This window comes from Hyperoodon ampullatus (assembly GCF_949752795.1).
Source record: "Hyperoodon ampullatus genome assembly, chromosome: 17".
Taxonomy (NCBI): Eukaryota; Metazoa; Chordata; class Mammalia; order Artiodactyla; family Ziphiidae; genus Hyperoodon; species Hyperoodon ampullatus.
This window is the reverse complement of record NC_136930.1, coordinates 42,058,056-42,078,328: the sequence shown is the minus strand read 5'-3', so window position 1 is coordinate 42,078,328 and position 20,273 is coordinate 42,058,056. Positions and strand designations below refer to the sequence as shown.

At 36.7% G+C, this 20,273-nt stretch overlaps 1 protein-coding gene and 1 pseudogene across 6 annotated transcripts in view; one reads left to right on the top strand and one right to left on the bottom strand.

Moving 5' to 3' along the window:
- Positions 1-18,891, bottom strand: part of VPS13B (vacuolar protein sorting 13 homolog B) — a gene marked incomplete at both ends in the record, with an annotated part of 778,321 nt that extends 759,430 nt beyond the window's left edge. For all 5 annotated transcript variants that reach the window (XM_079722541.1, XM_079722545.1, XM_079722542.1 and 2 more), the window contains 2 exons: positions 4,766-4,909; positions 18,745-18,891. In XM_079722541.1, coding sequence (XP_079578667.1) covers positions 4,766-4,909; positions 18,745-18,891 — 291 coding nt within the window. The remainder of the gene's footprint in view (positions 1-4,765; positions 4,910-18,744) is intronic.
- LOC307065477 (heterogeneous nuclear ribonucleoprotein A1-like) lies at positions 5,146-6,078 on the top strand (annotated as a pseudogene). The gene has a single exon. The product of its transcript is annotated as a heterogeneous nuclear ribonucleoprotein A1-like (transcript).
- Positions 18,892-20,273: the final 1,382 nt, after the last annotated feature.

Below are 20,273 nucleotides of genomic sequence, written 5' to 3'. Positions count from 1 at the left end.
AAAAACATAACACATTGTGGGGGATAAAAATGTAGAGCTTTAGAATGTATTCAAACACATGTTGCTATCAACTTAAAATAGGCTGTTATAAACATATGCTGTTATATATAAGCCTCATGATAACCACAAAGCAAAAACCTACAGCAGATATGCAAAAGATAAAGGAAGGATTCTAAGCTTACCACTAAGACAGTCATCAAATCACAAATGAAGAGAGAAAGAAGAAAGGAACTACAAAACAGCCAGAAAACAGTTAACAAAATGGCCTTAAATGTAAGTGGACTACATTCTCCAATCACAAGAAATAGAGTGGTGAAAGGATAAAAAATAAGACCTAACTATATGTTGCCTACCAGAGACTCACTTCAGATACAAGGATATTCCATTCAAATAGAAACATTTAAAAGAAAGCTGGGGTAGCTATACTTATATCAGACAAAATAGACTTTGAAAGAAAGATGGTAGTAAGAGAAAAAGAAGGGCATTACATAATGATAAAGGGGTCAATCCAACAAGAGGATGTAACATTTGTAAATATTTATGCACCCAGTATAAAAGGATTCCCTAGGGGAAGTAAAGACGCTACTCATAATTTATAGGGAACTCTAAGTCTCATTTTTCATAGAAGGAATCTACAGACAGAACCTAGACTAAGCTATCTGCTAGTATCATCACCACCATCACTAACCTGTAGTAGTGCCAGTGAGGGAATCAATAATAGTACAATAAATTCCACAACCTAAGTCAGCAATTCTGAGCCCTTACTTAATGTGTGAAAAGGTAGTTGTTTTAGGCCATTTGGGCTGCTATAACAAAACACCACAGACTGGGTAGCTAATAAACAACAGACATTTATTTCTCATAGCTCTGGAGGCTAGGAAGTCCAAGGTCAAGGTGCCAACCTGGTCTGGCGAGGGCCCTTTTTCTGGTTCACAGCCAGTGCCTTTTCATTGCATCCTCACCTGGCAGAAGGGGTTAGGGATCTCTCTGGAGCCTCTTTTAAAAGGCACTAATGGGGGCTGCCCTGGTGGCACAGTGGTTAAGAATCCGCCTGCCAATGCAGTGGACACAGGATCGAGCCCTGGTCCGGGAAGATCCCACATGCCGTGAAGCAACTAAGCCCGTGCACCGTAACTACTGAGCCTGCGCTCTAGAGCCCGCAATCCACAACTACTGAGCCCATGTGCCACAACTACAGAAGCCCGAGCACCTAGAGCCCGTGCTCCACAACAAGAGAAGCCACCACAATGAGAAGCCCACGCACTGCAACAAAGAGTAGCCCCCGCTCTCCACAACTAGAGAAAGCCCGCGTGCAGCAATGAAGACCCGACACAGCCAAAAATAAATAAATAAAATAAATAAATTTATTTTAAAATTTTTAAATTTTATAAATAAATAAAAGGCACTAATCTCATTCATGAGGTCTCCACTCTCATGACAAGCATCTTCCCAAGGCCCCACTTCCTAATACCATCATCTCTGGGGGTTAGGGCTTCAACATATGAATTTTGGGGGAACATACTCAAACCACAGCAGCAGTCAACCAGATTAATCCAGCCTCAGATAAGAGAATTAAAGTGTTAAGAAAATAAATAAAAAGCCATGTAAATATTGTTAATAGCCTTAGCAAAACTTCCAATAACCAATTTCCACCGCATCAAAACATGCAAGGAAAGAGGACAGGCAAGATTGCTCTGTAACTCCGAGCACTAACCAGGATTTAAAAGCACATATTGTGCTGGCCAAAGAGTTTGTTCAGTTAATGGATACGTTGTTCAATAAAGTTCCGGGTGAAAATGAAAAATGTTTTTACTTAAAACCAAATGAACTTTTTGGCCAACACAATACATTAACAAAAAGCTTAGTTTTTTTATCTCAAGTTTTGAATGGTACTTATAGTTTTGCTTTAGGTTCAAAAGATTTTTTAAAGTTTTTTTGTTTGTTTGTTTTTATGAATAACCAGTATCACTTCTATAAAGGGCCTTACAAACGGTTACATTTATTAGGTCAAAAGATTTTGAAGGTTCACTTTCTAGGTGGCACAAAGGCCAGAATAAATTAGTACTTTAAAAATAAATTTACTACTCTCTTTAGGTTGAAGAAGCTTTTTGCAAGACTTATTATTAACACAATGAGCAGAGAAAGCATACACAATGAAAGAATAAAAGAACTATGTAGCAAGTCTTGCCCTAGTTTACAGGTGAGGCCCACAGAGGATAAACAAAAATATGCAAAAGGAGAGGAGCACATAGTTAAATGTAAGTTGCTGGTAAGGTTTTCATTCTTGAGCCGTATGCTGGGTCCACAAGTATTTATTAGATTAGCCTAGGGTGGAGAAAACTAGCTAAATAAACAAGTCAGACCTGGACCACTAGTGATAATGTGTCATGAATCAAATTCTGTGTCTCAAGTCCAAAAAAGAAAAAGAAAACAGTTCAAATCTACAGGATCTAAAGGTGGGTATGACTGACACAGATATGCCTCTCAGAGTAAATAGCATATTTACTAAGTGAAATATCAATATATTAAACTAATTCAGACTGGACATCAAGGTGACTTTATCTTACCAAACACAACAACTTGGTCACCTGCGCATCAAAAAAATCTCTATAATTAAAAATGATCACAAAGACATGTTAAGGAAGTATACTATAACTATTATCAAAAGAGTCACAATCATTATAAATCTCTTTTTCTAAGTAGCTTTTGTGGAAATTATATAAATATCTTACAATGCTTTTCAGTGCACTGACGAGTAAAATAAAAATCAACAAATGTTAGAATTTAATTGAACTTTACAAACTACACATGCCTTCCTATCAAGAAATTCAGCAATATTGTTTTTTGATAATGATGTTTTCTGAATAAACCTCAGATTTTTAACTTTTAAATTTCATTTTATTACATTCTCATACAATATTATTTTTAACAGATTCATACCTGTAACTCTAAAAGGCCCCTTCATTTAACCTACCATCCACACTGATTTTATTTAGAAAATGTCTTTTCTTCATTGTGCATCTATAATAATTTGAAATAATATAAATCAAATATGGGCTTATTCAATTTTACTAACACATATATAGTTTTTTAACTTAATTTCCTATTATACTAATCAAAGCTTAAAATAGGAAAATAAACTATTTTAAAATGTGTTTCATCTATAATGTTTTTACTAAGAAATTAATTCCAATCACTAGCATAAACTCAAGTATAACTCTCCAGGGGTGTACAATGCTGAATAATTTGTCCAAATGTCAACTGCAATTTTCAAAAATCCTTTCTACCTCAAAATCTTAAACATCTGTAAAAAATACTTGTTTTGAGAGTGGTTTACATTCATGACACTTGACCTTTTGCTGTACACACCACAAAATTCAAGTCTCAAATACCATATAAGCAGGAAATCTGATCATTCCTGCAGTAGCCATCTGCATGGTCCAATATCAAATATTAGTTCTAGGTTACACTAAGTCATGTGTTACAAATCTTTTTCTGCAGCCTCTATAATTAGTTGTAATTTGCCTCTTTTAAAATGTGTTTCTTATGGGACATCTGGCCTTGAAACTTCCACCTTCCCATTGAAAAAACACTTAGTGTCTGGATTTTTTTTTTTTTCACTTAATATGGAGCACTGCATGGGTGGTATAACCAAGTCCAGACTTCTTTAAAAAAAATTAAATTCCAGGAACAGATGATGATTAAGAACCATTTAAGTATTACCAAATATAAATGTAAAATAAAACTTTGTTGCACATAACTATCTACAGATTCCTAAATCAATCTTCCAGATATTTAAAGTTCCCAAAATAAATTTTAATGAGAGTATAGCATTGGTCTACTCACTTCCAGGAACTACATTAGTTAAGTTAAATTGCATAATAAAGGTTTGGAATTAGAGATTTCACAGAAAGAAAAACAGTTTTGAGCCCAGTAGGTTCATATGACACTCAAAGTATCTACTGCAAATAGGAAATGATTTTAGTAATTTATAAATAACCTTTACTCATTTCACAGAAATTGAAATTTAATAATACTCATCAATTCACTTGATCTAGAAAGGCTTCCTTAAAACTGAAAATTAAATACAGGCTAAGGAAAAAGTAATAAAAATGAAAGACAGAGACACTACTTTTATACAGGATAAAAGTGGAAAAATTCATCACAATATGCTGCTGCCCAGACCTGTTTGCTTCCTAGATTAGAAAATTTTTGGTGGAAACTCCTTAAAATCACTATTATACCTTAACAAAAACACTGAAAAGAAATGTAACATGGGTCAGAGAAGAAAGAAGTCAGAAAAAAATCAGTTTCTGATGACAAAACTTCAAAGACACAATGAAATTAGGTATGAAGGGAAATTCAATATATTTTCATCTTCTCAAAAAATAACCTGAGAAATTTCCATCTCATTTAGAAATGTCACTTTGCAAAAATTCAAAAACCTTCACCTAACAATTGGACACAATCAGGCCCCATTTCTAGCAGATATAGGTAATGAGCAATATGCATAATCCCTATTAAGGCTATGATCAGATTAAGTAAAATGAGTATGAAAATAACCATTAGGATGTTTTATCCAAATTTAAGAAAACCCTTTTGCAATTAATTATGTTACTTTAATAGGTATGTAAAAAAATATTAAGTGTGTGAGCTAAGATTTGTTTATGTAAAACCTGACACATCCCAAAAGTTAAAAAAATATCAAATACTAATAACTATTAAAATTGGTTAATATAAACAACTAGGTTCAATAATTTCTTACCTGTATCCCATCTTTAAGTTTCAAAATACATTCCATTGTATTGATGGTAATTACCACTGGTTCTGAACCCAGTTTTGTCCATGGTACATGGATCCTCAGTTCGTGAATATGTCCACTTAAAAAAGTGAATGGTAATTTCAATTCCTTAAAACACAAAATATTAAATAAAATTTAGTAAGTGCTTAATATTTTTTTCATTCTAATATCCAAAATACTTTCTGAAAAGAAGAACAAAATTTCCAACACAAAAATATTCTGGAAATTACTTTTCATCAAAAAAGAGCATCGAGATATGTTCGGTAGATTACTCCTTTCTACCCGTGGACGCCACCAAGCAAGCATCGTTGACGTCTCCCTCCTCCACTGCCGTCACGTCTAAGTCAGAGTCTCCCAAAGACCCCGAACAGCTGAGGCAGCTCTTCATCGGAGGTTTGAGCTTTGAAACAACCAATGAGTGTCTGAGGAGCCATTTTAAGCAATGGGGAACGCTCACAGATTGTGTGGTAATGAGGGATCCAAACACCAAGAACTCTAGAGGCTTCCGGTTTGTCACATATGCCACTGTGGAGAAGATGGATGCAGCCATGAATGCAAGGCCACATGAGGTGGATGGAAGAGTTGGGGAACCAAAGATGGCCGTCTCAAGAGAAGATTCTCAAAGACCTGGTGCCCACTTAACTGTGAAAAAGATTTTTGTTGGTGGCATTAAAGAAGACACTGAAGAACATCACCTAAGAGATTGTTTTGAACAGTATGGGAAAACTGAAGTGATTGAAATCATGACTGACCGAGGCAGTGGCAAAAAGAGAGGCTTTGCTTTCATAACCTTTGATGACCATGACTCCGTAGACAAGACTGTCTTTCAGAAATACCACACTGTGAATGGCCACAACTGTGAAGTAAGGAAAGCCCTGTCTCAGCAAGAGATGGCTAGTGCCTCATCCAGCCAAAGAGGTCGAAGTGGTTCTGGAAACTTTGGTGGTGGTCGTGGAGGGGGTTTTGGTGGGAATGACAGCTTTGGTCGTGGAGGAAACTTCAGTGGTCGAGGTGGCTTTGGTGGCAGCGGCGGTGGTGGTGGATATGGTGGCAGTGGGGATGGCAGTAATGGATTTGGTAATGATTGAAGCAATTCTGGAGGTGGTGGAAGCTACAAGGATTTTAGCAATTACAACAACCAATCTTCAAATTTTGGACCCATGAAAGGAGGAAACTTTGGAGGCAGAAGTTCTGGCCCCTATGGTGGTGGAGGCCAAAACTTTGCCAAACCACGAAACCAAGGTGGCTATGGAGGTTCCAGCAGCAGCAGTAGCTAGGGCAGTGGCAGAAGGTTTTAATTACTGCCAGGAAACAAAGCTTAGTAGGAGAGGAGATCCAGAGTGACAGGGAAGCTACAGGTTACAAAAGATTTGTGAACTCAGCCAAGCACAGTGGTGGCAGGGCCTAGCTGCTACAAAGAACACGTTTTAGACAATACTCATGTGTATGGGCAAAAAAACTCAAGGACTGTAATTGTGACTAATTGTATAACAGGTTATTTTAGTTTCTGTTCTGTGGAAAGTATAAAGCATTCCAACAAAGAGTTTTAATATAGATTTTTTTTCTTTTTGCACCCATGCTGTTGATTGCATGATCATGACGCTGAATAAATGTGTCTTTAAAAAAAAAAAAAAGGCAGCATCAATGGACTTCCCTGATGGCACAGTGGTTGAGAATCCACCTGCCAAGGCAGGGGACACAAGTTCGATCCCTGATTTGGGAAGATCCCACATGCCTCAGAACAACTAAGCCCGTGCGCCACAACTACTAAGCCTGTGCTCTAGAGCCCACGAGCCACAACTACTGAAGCCCGCGCACCTAGAGCCCGTGCTCACAACAAGAGAAGCCACCGCAATGAGAAGCCCGCGCACAGCAACGAAGACCCAGCACAGCCAAAAATAAATAAATTTATTTTTTTTAAAAAGCAGCATCAAATAACTTGTTAAACTATAGTTAATGATAAACTATAAAAACTTATTGTGCAAGTTACATTTAATAAGCTACTTAACCTGTGCAGGCCTCTATTTCTTATTTTGCTAAATGGAAATAATAACAGAATATGATTGTAAGGCAAGTTTAAAGATGAGAACGGAATTAAAGATAGGAGAATGACCTGACAGAATAAAAATGGACCAACTTAGAAAAAAAATTTATTGAGCTTTACCTAATTAAAGATTGTACCTGGATACTATTTGGTCATAAATTCTAAGTGTTTTCTGACTGGTTTCCATTATTATTAAAAAGGTTAGACATATGCTAACACATGTATATGGAATCTAAAAAAACGGTACTCATGAACCTAGTGGCAGGGCAGAAATAAAGACACAGACATAGAGAATGGACTTGAGGACACAGCAGGGGAAGGGGAAGCTGGGACAAAATGAGAGTAGCATTGACATATACACACTACCAAATATAAAATGGATGGCTAGTGGGAAGCTGCTACATAGCACAGGGAGATTAGCTCAATGCTCTGTGATGACCTAGAAGGGTGGGATAGAGAGGGTGGGAGGGAGGCTCAAGAGGGAGGGGATATGGGGATATATGTATACATATAGCTCTGATTCACTTTGCTGTACAGCAGAAACTAACACAACATTGTAAAGCAGTTATGCTCCAGTAAAGATGAAAAATAAAAAGGCACTTCCTCTCAAAAAAAAAAAAAAGGTTAAAAATGAAAACATAAATGTTACCACAATCACTTTATACTAAATTGTTTCACCTTCAGATAAAATATGTTACAAACCAACAAAAGAAAAAAACAAATTTGTATTTGGACTATATCTCAATCACATTACTGTAACTCTATTTGTGAAAGTTAAGATAAATATTAAGCTATTCATTCATCTAAGAATTGTCCACCTACTTGGTTTAGCAACATAGTAGCAATATAGCTAAATATATACAGATAGTACAGCAAAGTGGTTAAGACCAATAACTCTAGAGTCAGCACAAGTGGATTTAATCCTACCTCTGCTACTTACTAGCACAATGACAATAGGCAAGTTGTATTAACGTATCTGTGTCTCAGTTTCTTTACCTGTAAAACTGGATAATAGTAGTGTGTTTGAGGATTAAATGAATTAATTTATATAAAGCACTTAGGACACTGTCTTCCTCAAAGAGCAATCAATATAAAGATGCTAACTATTTATTATTACAAACGTATAAGCCTCCTTTATGTCTTCACAAGTTTTTTTAAAGGGCAGAATACTAAAAATCTATTTCTACTATTCTAATGGAATGTCACAATTTTTAAACAGTTCTCGTTATTTCATTAATTTTAAAGATGCAGTAATTTCTCCAGCATTAATCAATGGGACAGATTATATTTTGATCAGTGTCTATAACGAAGACGTTTACTGAGCACATACTGTGTACCACACACTGCTTTAAGCACTTTACCTGCATGCAAAATTTAATCTTTGTAAGTACCCGAAAAAGTAAATACTATTATACCCACTTTACAGATAAAAAATCTGAGGCATGGAAAGGTCAACTAACTTTCAAAAATGACTCAGCTAGGAGCGCCGTGACTCAAAACCGGAAACTATGATGCCAGAGCCCTTGCTCTTATCAACAACTATACTGCACCTAACTTTCATTATGAGCACTGAATACATTTCCATTGGTTATACATCCATTTGGATAATGTTCCAATGACATCTCCATCTCTACCCTTGACTTGTGTAACAATGATATGTTTGTGAAATGGCTACCAAAACCGTAGTCTATGGGCACAAATTGGCTTTTCTTAGGGAGAAGTTAAAAGACACCTGAACCAAACTCAAGACCTTGGTATCACCAGAATGCTACTAATCATCTGAATAACTAACAAAACACTAACACAAGAGGCAGCATTCTACATTAAAACATGGAATTTTGAACCATATGGCCCATGTTGGAGATCCAACTGAAGTTCAACACTTATTATCTGACTATAAGCAAGATCATTTCCATTTCCTCATCACAGAGTTCTTGTGATAAACAAATAAGAACACATTTATGCCTTGTAAAAGGCAAAAGAAAATGCCGACTGTTATAATAAATGGATTATCCTGAGGTAACCACGAGAAATGATTTTCTTTTCATTCCTTTTCCTTCTCAAAATATATTGTACAACTTAAAAATATTCTATTTTCTTGTAACTACTTAGAAATACATTGTGAAAAATACATCCCTAAAACCAGAATATCTATGGCTGCACAAAGGATATAGTAATGAAAAATTTAATTAGAGGATTGATTAGCTCTCATAAATATAATTCTAGGTAAGCAATTAAAAAATATTCTCACACAGAAAAAAGGGATACTTGAAAAATGAATATAGCAGGCCACAAAAGCACCTAAAAACCTCCACAGAGCAAAGAAAACACTCAGCAAAGTGGAAAGGCAACCCACATGAGAGAAACTATTTCTAAACCATATTATCTGATAAGGGGTTAAAATCTAGAATATAAAAAGAACTACGACAACTCAACAACAAAAAAACAAATAATCCAATTTTTAAAATGGGGAAATGACTCAAATAGACATTTTCAAAAAAACATATACAAATGGCCAGCAAATAGAGGAAAACATGCTTACCATCATTAATTGTCAGAGAAATGCAAATCAAAACCACAATGACATATCATCTCACACCTGTTATAATGGCACCTATCCAAAAAAAAAAAAAACCCACCACAGGAAGTGATAAGTGTGGTGAGTATATGAAGAACGTAGAACACTTGTGCACTGCTGATGAAAAAGTAAAATGGTGCAGCCACTATAGAAAACAGTATGGAGATTCTTCAAACAGTTAAAAACAGAATTACCATATGATCCAGCGATCTCAGTTCTGAGCACAAACTAAAAAGAACTGAAACCAGTATCTTGAAAACATATTTGTACAACCATATTTTTTGCAGCAATATTCACAATAGTCAAGAGGTAGATACAACCTAATGTCCACTGAAAGATAAATGCATAAAGAAAATGTGGTATATACACATGATGAAATATTATTCAGTCTTTAAAAAGGAAATTCTGTAATATGCTCCAACATATAATGAACCTCAAGGACATTGTACTAAATGAAATAAGCCAGTCACACAAAGACAAATATTGTCTGATTCCACTGCTATAATGTACCTAAATTAGTCAAATTCTTAGATACATATGTAGAACAGTGGTTGCCAGGGGCTGGGGGAAGAGAGAAAAGGGAAGTAGTTTTTCAGTGGGTACAGAACTTAAGTTTTGGAAAGATGAAAAGTTCTAGAGATCTGTTGAACAACAATGTATTGGGTTGGCCAAAAAGCACATTCAGGTTTTTCTGTAATACATTATGGAAGAACCCAAAGAAACTTTTTGGCCACCCCAATATATATAATTAACACAACTATCCACTTAAAAATGGTTAAGATGGTAAATTTTATGCTATATGCTTTTTACCACAAAATAAAAATGAATGTAAGACAGGACTTCAAGAATTCTAAGTTAGAAGGTTGGCAAATCCTCTCCCCAGAAAGCAGTGACAAAACTGGACAAAGTTATTAAAAACAACAGAAATCTCAGGGGCAATAAGGGAAGGCCACCCTGAGGTCACAACAGCAGTTGGTGCAAGAAACTAAACAGAAGACCAGCCAGAAAATTAACAGAGAAATCCAGAGAACAAGACAGCCAAAGATGGCCTTGCTATGACCTCAGTATCCCTGGTAACCTGGAAAGCTATATGTATGTGCCAGGCTGTGCTTACTTAGACGACACTGGAGAGACTCCTAACAATCTACTCATCCTTGGTTGACCAAGAAGCCTTGTAAACAAAGTAAGTAAAAACATGGATCAGATTTGTAAACTCCTTGAACTTTGAAAGCATTATCCAGTACATGTATATGTCCCATGCCAAAGAGTAGAAGCCTTATTGGTTCAAAAGTTTAAACAACCTCTAGCCAATCACTGGCTGATGACTCAATTATAGTGACCCAGGGGTAATCCCTAGAAAGCCAAGCCTAAAAACAGAAAGAACTGGGGGAGAAAAAAAAAAAAAAAAGGCTGAGCACAGTCATCAGAAGCCACACACTGCAGAGGAAACAGACACCACAAATTTAGCCCAGGCAAGGCACTAAACAAATACATAAACCAATAGCAACAACAAATATCCCCAGAGGGAAGAAGTCAGAATGCAGAGTTGCTAAAACATATTATCCAAAACATCCAGTTTTCAACTAAAAATTGTGAAACATGAAAAGCATGCAAAGTAGTCAATAGAAACTATCTCTGAGGATGCTCAAATGTAGGACTTACTACACAAGGACTTCAAAACATCTATTATAAATATGTTCAAAGAAATAAAGGAAGCTATATTTAAACAATTAAAGGAATATATGACCACAACGATTCATCAAGTAGAGAATACCAAGAATGAGATAGAAATTATAAAAAAAAAAACCAAATAGAAATTTTTGAGTTTAAAAATACAATAAATGAAATTAAAAATTCACTGAAAGAGCCCAACATCAGATTTGAGCTGGCAGAAGAAAGAATCAGCAAATCCACACCCAGACATATCAAAGCAAAAACTTTGAAAGTCTAGGACAAGAAGAAAATCTTGAAAGCAGAAACAGAAAATCAACTTGTCACATACAAGAAAACTCTTAGTAGATTAAAAGCTAACTTGTCATTACAAACAATAAAGGCAAAAAGGCAGTGAGGTGATATATTTAAATAACAAAAGAAAATAACCATCAACCAAAAATCCTATATCCAGCAAAAGTATACTTCAAAAATGAAGGTGAAATAAAGGCATACTGAAATAAACAAAGTCTCAGGTAATTCTTTGTAACAGAATACTAAAAGAAGTTCTTTGGACCGAAAGGAAGCAATACCAGATTGTAACTCAAAGCCACACAAACAGCACTAATAAAAGTATATATGTAGATAATTATTAAAAGACAGTATAAATGTTTTCTTCTTTTTTCTTCTGATTCAAAAGGCAATCACAAAAAACAATTATAACATTGATATATTAGGTTTATAACAAAGAAATGCAATATATGTGAAAATAGTACCACAAAGGAGGGAGAAGAAATGAAGCTACAGTGGAGAAAGTTTCTGTACTTTAATGGAATAAAGTTAGCATTAATCTCAAATAGACTGTGATAAATTAGATGCATATTGTAATCCTCTAAGCAACCACTAAGAAAATAACTCAAAATAAATTAAAAATCAAAGGAATTAAAATGCAATACTAAAAAATATCTACTTAATAGTAAAGAAAGTAGCAAAGGATTATGAGAGAAACAAAACAGACATGAGACACTTAGAAAATAGCAAAATGGTAGACAGAAATCCAACCACATGAATAAAAACATGTGAATGGATTAAATATTCCTATCAAAAGACAAAGATTGCTTCCATGTCCTGGCTATTGTAAACAGTGCTGCAATGAACACTGGGGTGCATGTGTCTTTCTGAATTACGGTTTTCTCTGGGTATATTGCCAGTAGTGGGATTGCTGGGTCATATGGCAGTTCTATTTTTAGTTTTTTAAGGAACCTCCATACTGTTCTCCATAGTGGCTATATCAATTTACATTCCCACCAACAGTGTAAGAGGGTTCCCTTTTCTCCACACCCTCTCCAGCATTTGCTGTTTGTACATTTTTTGATGATGACCATTCTGACTGGTGTGAGGTGATACCTCACTGTAGTTTTGATTTGCACTTCTCTAATAATTAGTGATGCTGAGCATCTTTTCATGTGTTTGCTGGCCGTCTGTATGTCTTCTTTGGAGAAAGGTCTACTTAGGTCTTCTGCCCATTTTTTGATTGGGTTGTTTTTTTTTTTGACATTGAGCTAAATGAGCTTTTTGTATATTCTGGAAACTAATCCTTTGTCAGTTGCTTCATTTGCAAATATTTTCTCCCACTCTGAGGGCTGTCTTTTCATCAACAGAGGAATGGATAAAGAAGATGTGGTACATATATACAGTGGAATATTACTCAGCCATAAAAAAGTAATGAAATTGGGTCATTTGCAGAGATGTGGATGGACCCAGAGACTGTCATAGAGAGTGAAGTAAGTCAGAAAGAGAAAAACAAATATCGTATATTAACACGTATATGTGGAATCTAGAAAAATGGTACAGATGATCTTCTTTGCAAACCAGAAATAGAGACACAGACATAGAGAACAAACGATGCCAAGGGTGAAGGGTGGCAGGGTGGAATGAACTGGGAGATTGGGATAGTGATACTATGTATAAAATAGATAACTAACGAGAACATACTATATAGAACAGGGAACTACTCAATGCTCCGTGGTGACCTAACTGGGAAGAAAATCCAAAAAAGAGGGGATACATGTATATGTATAGCTGATTCATTTTGCTATACAGCAGAAACTAACACAACATTGTAAAGCAACTATACTCCAATAAAAATATTTTAAAAAGAAGAAAATATAAAACATATATGAGCATAGCAACAGAGCCCCAAAATACATAAATCAAAAACTGACAAAAGTGAGAAAAGAAATAATTCAATAACTTACAATAATAAACAGAACAGACAGAAAATCAACAAAGATATAGAAGACCTGAAAAACACTATCAACCAATTTAGACCTTACATCTATAAACCATTCCATCCAACATCTGCAAAAATACACTGCTATCTCAAGGAAAATCAGAAAACGTTTGAACTGAATGAAAATAAAAACACAACATACCAAAATTCATAGGATGCAGCTAAAGAAATGTAGAGCTGTAAATGTCTACAGTAGAAAAAGAGAACTATCTCAAATCAATAACCTAGGCTTCTACCTGAAGGCAGCAGAAAAACAAACTAAACCAAACTAAACAAGCTAACCCAAACTGAACAAAAACAAGGACCACAATACCAAAAAAGGCAGGAGAGGAAGAGGGCAAATGCAGTCAAACTATTGAAAGATTATTCACAAAATGGTAAGAATGCTAATTTAAGGTAGATGCCAATAAGTCAAATATCCATTTTGTAATCTTTAGAGAAGCAACTGAAATAATTTTTAAAAGAGTATAATTAAAAAGACTTTAAGGCAAAAAGAATTACTAGCATGAATGATAGAGGACACATTTCAGAATGATTTTTTTTAAGTATATTCAACAATAAGGTATCACAGCACTGAATCTGTATGCACTTAACAATGTAACTTCAAGGTATATAAAGTGAAGGTTGGCAAAACTATAAAAGGGAAGTAGACAAATCCACAATCATAGTTGGAGATGTTAACCATTAACATACCTTTCTTAGTAATTGACAGAACAAGCAGACAATGAAAATCCATATGGATTTATAAGATTTGAAGAACTCTAATAACCAATTTGAAGCAACTGACATTTATGGAAGAATAAGGCAACAACTGTAGGATACACATTTCTCATCAATTACACATGGAATATTTACAAAAATAAAATTTTGACCATATAGTGTCATAAATTATAATGGATCAAAATCATACAGAGAATGTGCTGACCACAATGCAGTTAAATTAGAAATCAATAACAGAAAGATAATTATTCCCTAAATGTTTGGAAATTAAGCAACACACTTCTAAATAACCCATGGATTAAAGAAGAAATCAAGCCACTATGGAGAACAGTATGGAGGTTCCTTAAAAAACTAAAAATAGAACTACCATATGACCCAGCAATCCCACTACTAGGCATATACCCTGAGAAAACCATAATTCAAAAAGAGACATGTACCAAAATGTTCATTGCAGCTCTATTCACAATAGCCCGGAGCTGGAAACAACCTAAGTGTCCATCATCGGATGAATGGATAAAGAAGATGTGGCACATATATACAATGGAATATTACTCAGCCATAAAAAGAAACGAAACTGAGCTATTTGTAATGAGGTGGATAGACCTAGAGTCTGTCATACAGAGTGAAGTAAGTCAGAAAGAGAAAGACAAATACCGTATGCTAACACATATATATGGAATTTAAAAAAAAAAAATGTCATGAAGAACCTAGGGGTAAAACAGGAATAAAGACACAGACCTACTTGAGAATGGACTTGAGGATATGGGGAGGGGGAAGGGTAAGCTGTGACAAAGCGAAAGAGAGGCATGGACATATATACACTACCAAACGTAAGGTAGATAGATAGTGGGAAGCAGCCGCAGAGCACAGGGAGATCAGCTCGGTGCTTTGTGACCGCCTGGAGGGGTGGGATGGGGAGGGTGGGAGGGAGGGAGATGCATGAGGGAAGGGATGTGGGAACAGATGTATATGTATGACTGATTCACTTTGTTATAAAGCAGAAACGAATAAAAAAAAAAAAAAAGAAGAAATCAAAATGGAATTTTAAATTTTTTAAGCTGAATAATAATGAAAAGACAACATATAAAATTGTGGTGATAAAACTAAATAGATGGTTAAAGAAAAATGTACAGTATTCAATGCACATACTAGAGTAGAAGAGGGTTGAAGAAAATCAATAACCTAAGCTACCACCTCAAGAAGCTAGAGAAAACAATGGCAAATCAAATCCAAAGAAACAGGAAAAAAAAGAAATGATTAAAAAAAATAAGAGCAGAAATACATTACAGGGGCTTCCCTGGTGGCACAGTGGTTGAGAATCCACCTGCTAATGCAGGGGACACGGGTTTGAGCCCTGGTCCAGGAAGATCCCACATGCCACGGAGCAACAAAGCCTGTGTGCCACAACTACTGAGCCTGTGCTCTAGAGCCCGTGAGCCACAACTACTGAGCCCTCATGCCACAACTACTGAAGCCCACGTGCCTAGAGCCCGTGCTCCACAACGAGAAGCCACCACAATGAGAAGCCTGCGCACTGCAACAAAGAGTAGCCCCTGCTCGCCTCAACTAAAGAAAGCCCACGCACAGCAAAGAAGACCCAACACAGACAAAAATAAGTAAATAAATAAATAAATTTATTTAAAAAAAAAAAGAAATACATTACGAAGAAAACAGGAATACAATAGAAAAAAAATCAATAAAGTTGGGTTTTGACTAATTTTAATAAAGCCCTAGCAATACTAATGAAAATACAAATTACTAATATAAGCATTGAAAAGAGGATATCATAACAGTTCCTAGATTTTTTTAAGGCAACTTTAAAATGAAAAACAAACAAAAAAACCCAACTTTATGGCTTAAATACGACAACTTAGAGCAGAGGCAAGCAAACTTTTTCAGTAAGGAGCAGAGAATAAATATTTCAGGCTTTTGCAAGCCATGCAGACTCTGTTCCAGCACTTAACCCTGTCGTTTTAGCTTGCAAAAGCAGCCAACATGTAAACGAATGAGAATAGCTGGGCTCCAATAAAATTTTATTTACAAAGTTAGGCCCACACCATTGTTTGCTGATTTTGAGGAAATGGAGAAATTCCTTGAAAAGCATAACTAACCAAAACTAACAAAAGGAGAAACAGAAATCTAAACAGTCCTATATCTGTTAAAGAAATTAAATCAGGAATTAAAAACTTTCCAACTAAGAAAACTCCTAACTAGCATGACTTCATGATTAATTTTTCCTAACATTTAAAAAACTGGTAAGGGGCAGTGAAGGGATAAATTGGGAGACTGGGATTGACATATACATACTACTATATGTAAAACAGATAACGAATAAGGGCCTACTGTGTAGCACAGGGAACTCTACTCAGTACTCTGTAATGACCTATATGGGGGAAGAATCTAAAAAAAGAGTGGATATATGTATATGTATAACTGATTCACTTTGCTGTACAGCATAACTAACACAACATTGTAAATCAAGTAGACTCCGATAAAAATTTTTTAATTAAATTTTTAAAATGTTAAAATAAAGGAAAAAAGTTGGAGATCTCACATTTCCTGATTTCAAAACTTACTACAAAGTCATGGTAATCAAAACAATGTGATACTGACATAAAGACAGACATACAGACCAATGGAATCATATGGAGGGCCCAGAAATAAACCCTCCTATCAATGACCATTTGATTTTCAAGAAGGGTGCCAAGATCATTCAGTAGGGAAAGGACAGTCTTCGACAAACGATGTTAGGAAAACTGAATAACCATATGCAAAAAAATATGAAGTTGGATCCTTGTACCACATACAAAAATTAACTCAAAAGGGATCAAATACCTAAATGTGAGAGCTAAAACTATAAAACTCTTAGAAGAAAACATAGGGGAAAAGCTTCATGACACTGGATTTGGCAATGATTTCTTGGATATAACACCAAAAGCCCAGGCATCAAAAGAAAAAGTTGTAAGTTGGACTTCATCAAAATTTAAAACTTTGGTTCTGCAAAGGATACTATCAACAGAGTCAAAAGACAACCCACAATGGGAGATGATCCTTGCACATCATATCTGATAAGGGATTGACATCCAGAATATATAAATAATTCCTACAACTCAGTAACAACAAAATAACTTTTTAAAATGGGCAAAGGACTTGAACAGACATTTCTCCAAAGAAGATACACAAACAGCCAATAGCACAGGGAAAGGCTATTAATTAACAAACTTACCGAGTAACAGCAAAAAATGTGAAGTAACTGGAACTCCCACACATTACTGGTGAGAATCTAAATTGGTACAACCACTCTGGAAAACTATTTGGCAGTATCCATTAAAGCTAAATATATGCCTGCCTCCTAGGTATGCATCTAAAGGAAATCAACACCTCTGTCCAATACAAGAATGTTCTTAAGAGCTTTCTTCGTAATTGTCAAAAGCAGAAAAAATCCAAATGTACCTCAAAAGGAAAATATATAAACTGTGAATCTTTATACAATGGAATACCACAAGGCAATACAAAGAATAAACTGTCATTTATTCAAGAACCTGGGTTAATCTTGGCCATAATGTGGAACAAAAGAATTCAAACACAAGTGATTCTCATTTATTTAAGTTTCAAGAACAGCTTCAAGAAACTTATCTGTGTTGATAGAAGTCAGAACAGCTGTCACTTGTTTTAGGGGTGGGGTACTAATTAGAAAAAGGCAAGGAGAGCATTTTGGGGTGCGGGAAATATTTTATTTCTTGATCTGGATAGTGGTTACACAGGTGTATGCATATGCTAAATTTAAGCTGTATACTTAGGATTTGTGCTCATTAAAAAACAATGAAAATATTAAGATAATCAACCTTGGAGAGAGGAAGGGGAAGAAACGAAGAATATTATTTCTCAGTGTTAACTCCAGGTTATTCCATAGTACAGGAAGCAGTGGAATATAACTCAAAGTTACCAATAACATCACTATCAGATTGTCTTCCCTTATCTCCTAAAAAAGCAGTTGGTCTCTTGACTCCTGAGTTTCCAGAGATAATTTTTGTATTCTCAAGCCTAAAAGAATTGCCTGGCATATGTTAATAAGTGTACTAAGTGAATTAATAAATGTATGAACTTTGAAGTTACAGTTCATTTACATCAGACCATTCCCATGTTAAAAAAAAAAGACTTAAAAAGTGATTAAGAAGTTTTCAACTATGCTGGCATTCTCAATCTGTCTGTCTATTCAATATTCTGAGGATGTCATGGGTAATGACATTTTTCCCACTAAGAGAACTTTCCTCAAGATGTGACCTTGCTGTCTTTCACACCCCTTCGTTCCCCAAAAAGGAAAAAGGGAATATTTTCCAGCGTCATACAGAATCCTAGCAATGTAAATTAGCATATTCGGTAAAGCTTAAGAACTGAGTAACAGGGTGAAAATTCTGACAAGAACAATGAAATTCTTTTTCTATCTGTTGCGGCAATTTGGGAGATTATGATTCTAATAATCCATCACTAGTAACAAACCATAAAAAAAAATTCTGTAAAGCAAGGTCTCTAGTTCAAGATAGCCCAAAATACATTAGCAGAAAAACTAAGCTTTTAAAGCATAGTCAGAGTGTAGGAAAGCACACATTACTTCTAAGCAGGCTGAAAATGTTTTCAGTGACAGCTACACCGCTTACCTGCTCCAGCACATCCAATTTTAACTCCAGCTTGCTGAGAACCACGTCTCCGCCCCATAGTGAAAGCTGTAGATCTGAAGGCTTTAAGTTCTTGATGTAGCGATTCACATAGCTCATTAAAATTGGAGTCACATATGACTCCAGCATTCTTTAAGGTACAGAGGAGTCCAAGTCAGAAGCTGAAAGGGGTAAAGACAGAAACATTAGAGGTAGCTGAGTCTGTGGTGCATTCCTTAAGGAAAAGGCATTTCTCAGGAAAGGTTGAAGAGGCCGAAAAGCAACAGTCCCCACCACAGCGGCCGCTCGCCTTCTCCCAGAAGCAGAGAAAACTCAAATGGACTCTGCTCCAGCCACGGCTGCCTCACTAGTACAACTCCCCTCAACTCGCCTGGCGAGGAGTGGGAGGAAGAGGTGGTGACCTAAAGAAAGCGGGTCCCCTGGAGTGGGAAAATGAGGAGACACAGGCTCGCCTTTGGCCGCCGCACCCCTCCCTTAGCCAGCCCAGCCGCCCCAGGAGGCCCTCGCCCCCCGTAACCCGGCCGGATCTACCACCGTAGAAACAGAGCCAGAAGCAGGCCGTACGCCTCTCGCCGTATTGCACCCTCGGGTGACACGCCGAAGAGTACCGTGGCGTCTCCCCCACCTCCCGGTACCCGGCACCCGCCTGAGGAGGCGGCGCAGCTGCCGTACCGCGCCACTTCCGGGTGTGCCCCGCTCGGAGCTCGAAACAAACTAACCCTCCACCGCCACCACTCGACTCCGCAGCAGGGCCGGAGTTCTCAGGCTGGAGAAGCCATTCAGTGCGTCTTCTAGGAGGAGACCGCTGGCGCTGGGCCAGCCTGCGTCTCCGCTCCGACTCCGCTAGTGGTTCGCACAAAGCTCTAGGAAGTGCGCGGGGGAGGTGGGCGGACCGGTAAAGCGGAGACACCGGAGATCCGGAAGTGGTGCTCCGGCAAGAGAGCAACTGAAGTGGAGATCGAGTCCAAGTGAGGAAGCACAGAGGGCAAATAGGATCGATGAGGAAGAAGAAAGCGGGTCCTAGTGTTTAAAGCCCTGAAAACCAAGTGGTTTTTGTTTTTCTTAGGAAATGGAAGGCCTGGAAAGAACTTGGGTTCAGTGCGCAGAGCAATAGCAATAAGGCTGCAGGTGGGGTGGGGGGTAAATTTAGATCGAGAGCTTCATTTGCCGGGGGAAAGGAGAAGCTGAAGGGATCAGGATTAGGGGAATGCGTTTTGACCAAACGTGTAGATGAGCTCTCGCGTTCTTTTACTTTGGCGAAGGAGTGGTTTAGTATGTTTAAATTTGTGCAGGGAAGGAATAAAGAGAAAATCGTGGAGGTCCATTGAATTGCAGTCCGATATATGGAACTTCAGAAAAGAGGTAGGAATAGCAGAAGGAAATGAGACTCTTAGAGAAAGTGAAAAGAAATAGCTGACAGAGAATGAATTCAAAGTTTTTTAAGGGTCAGTGTCGGTTTTATTGGGCTGAAATGAATGTATAAAATACTACCTTTCCTTCTAGTATTTTGC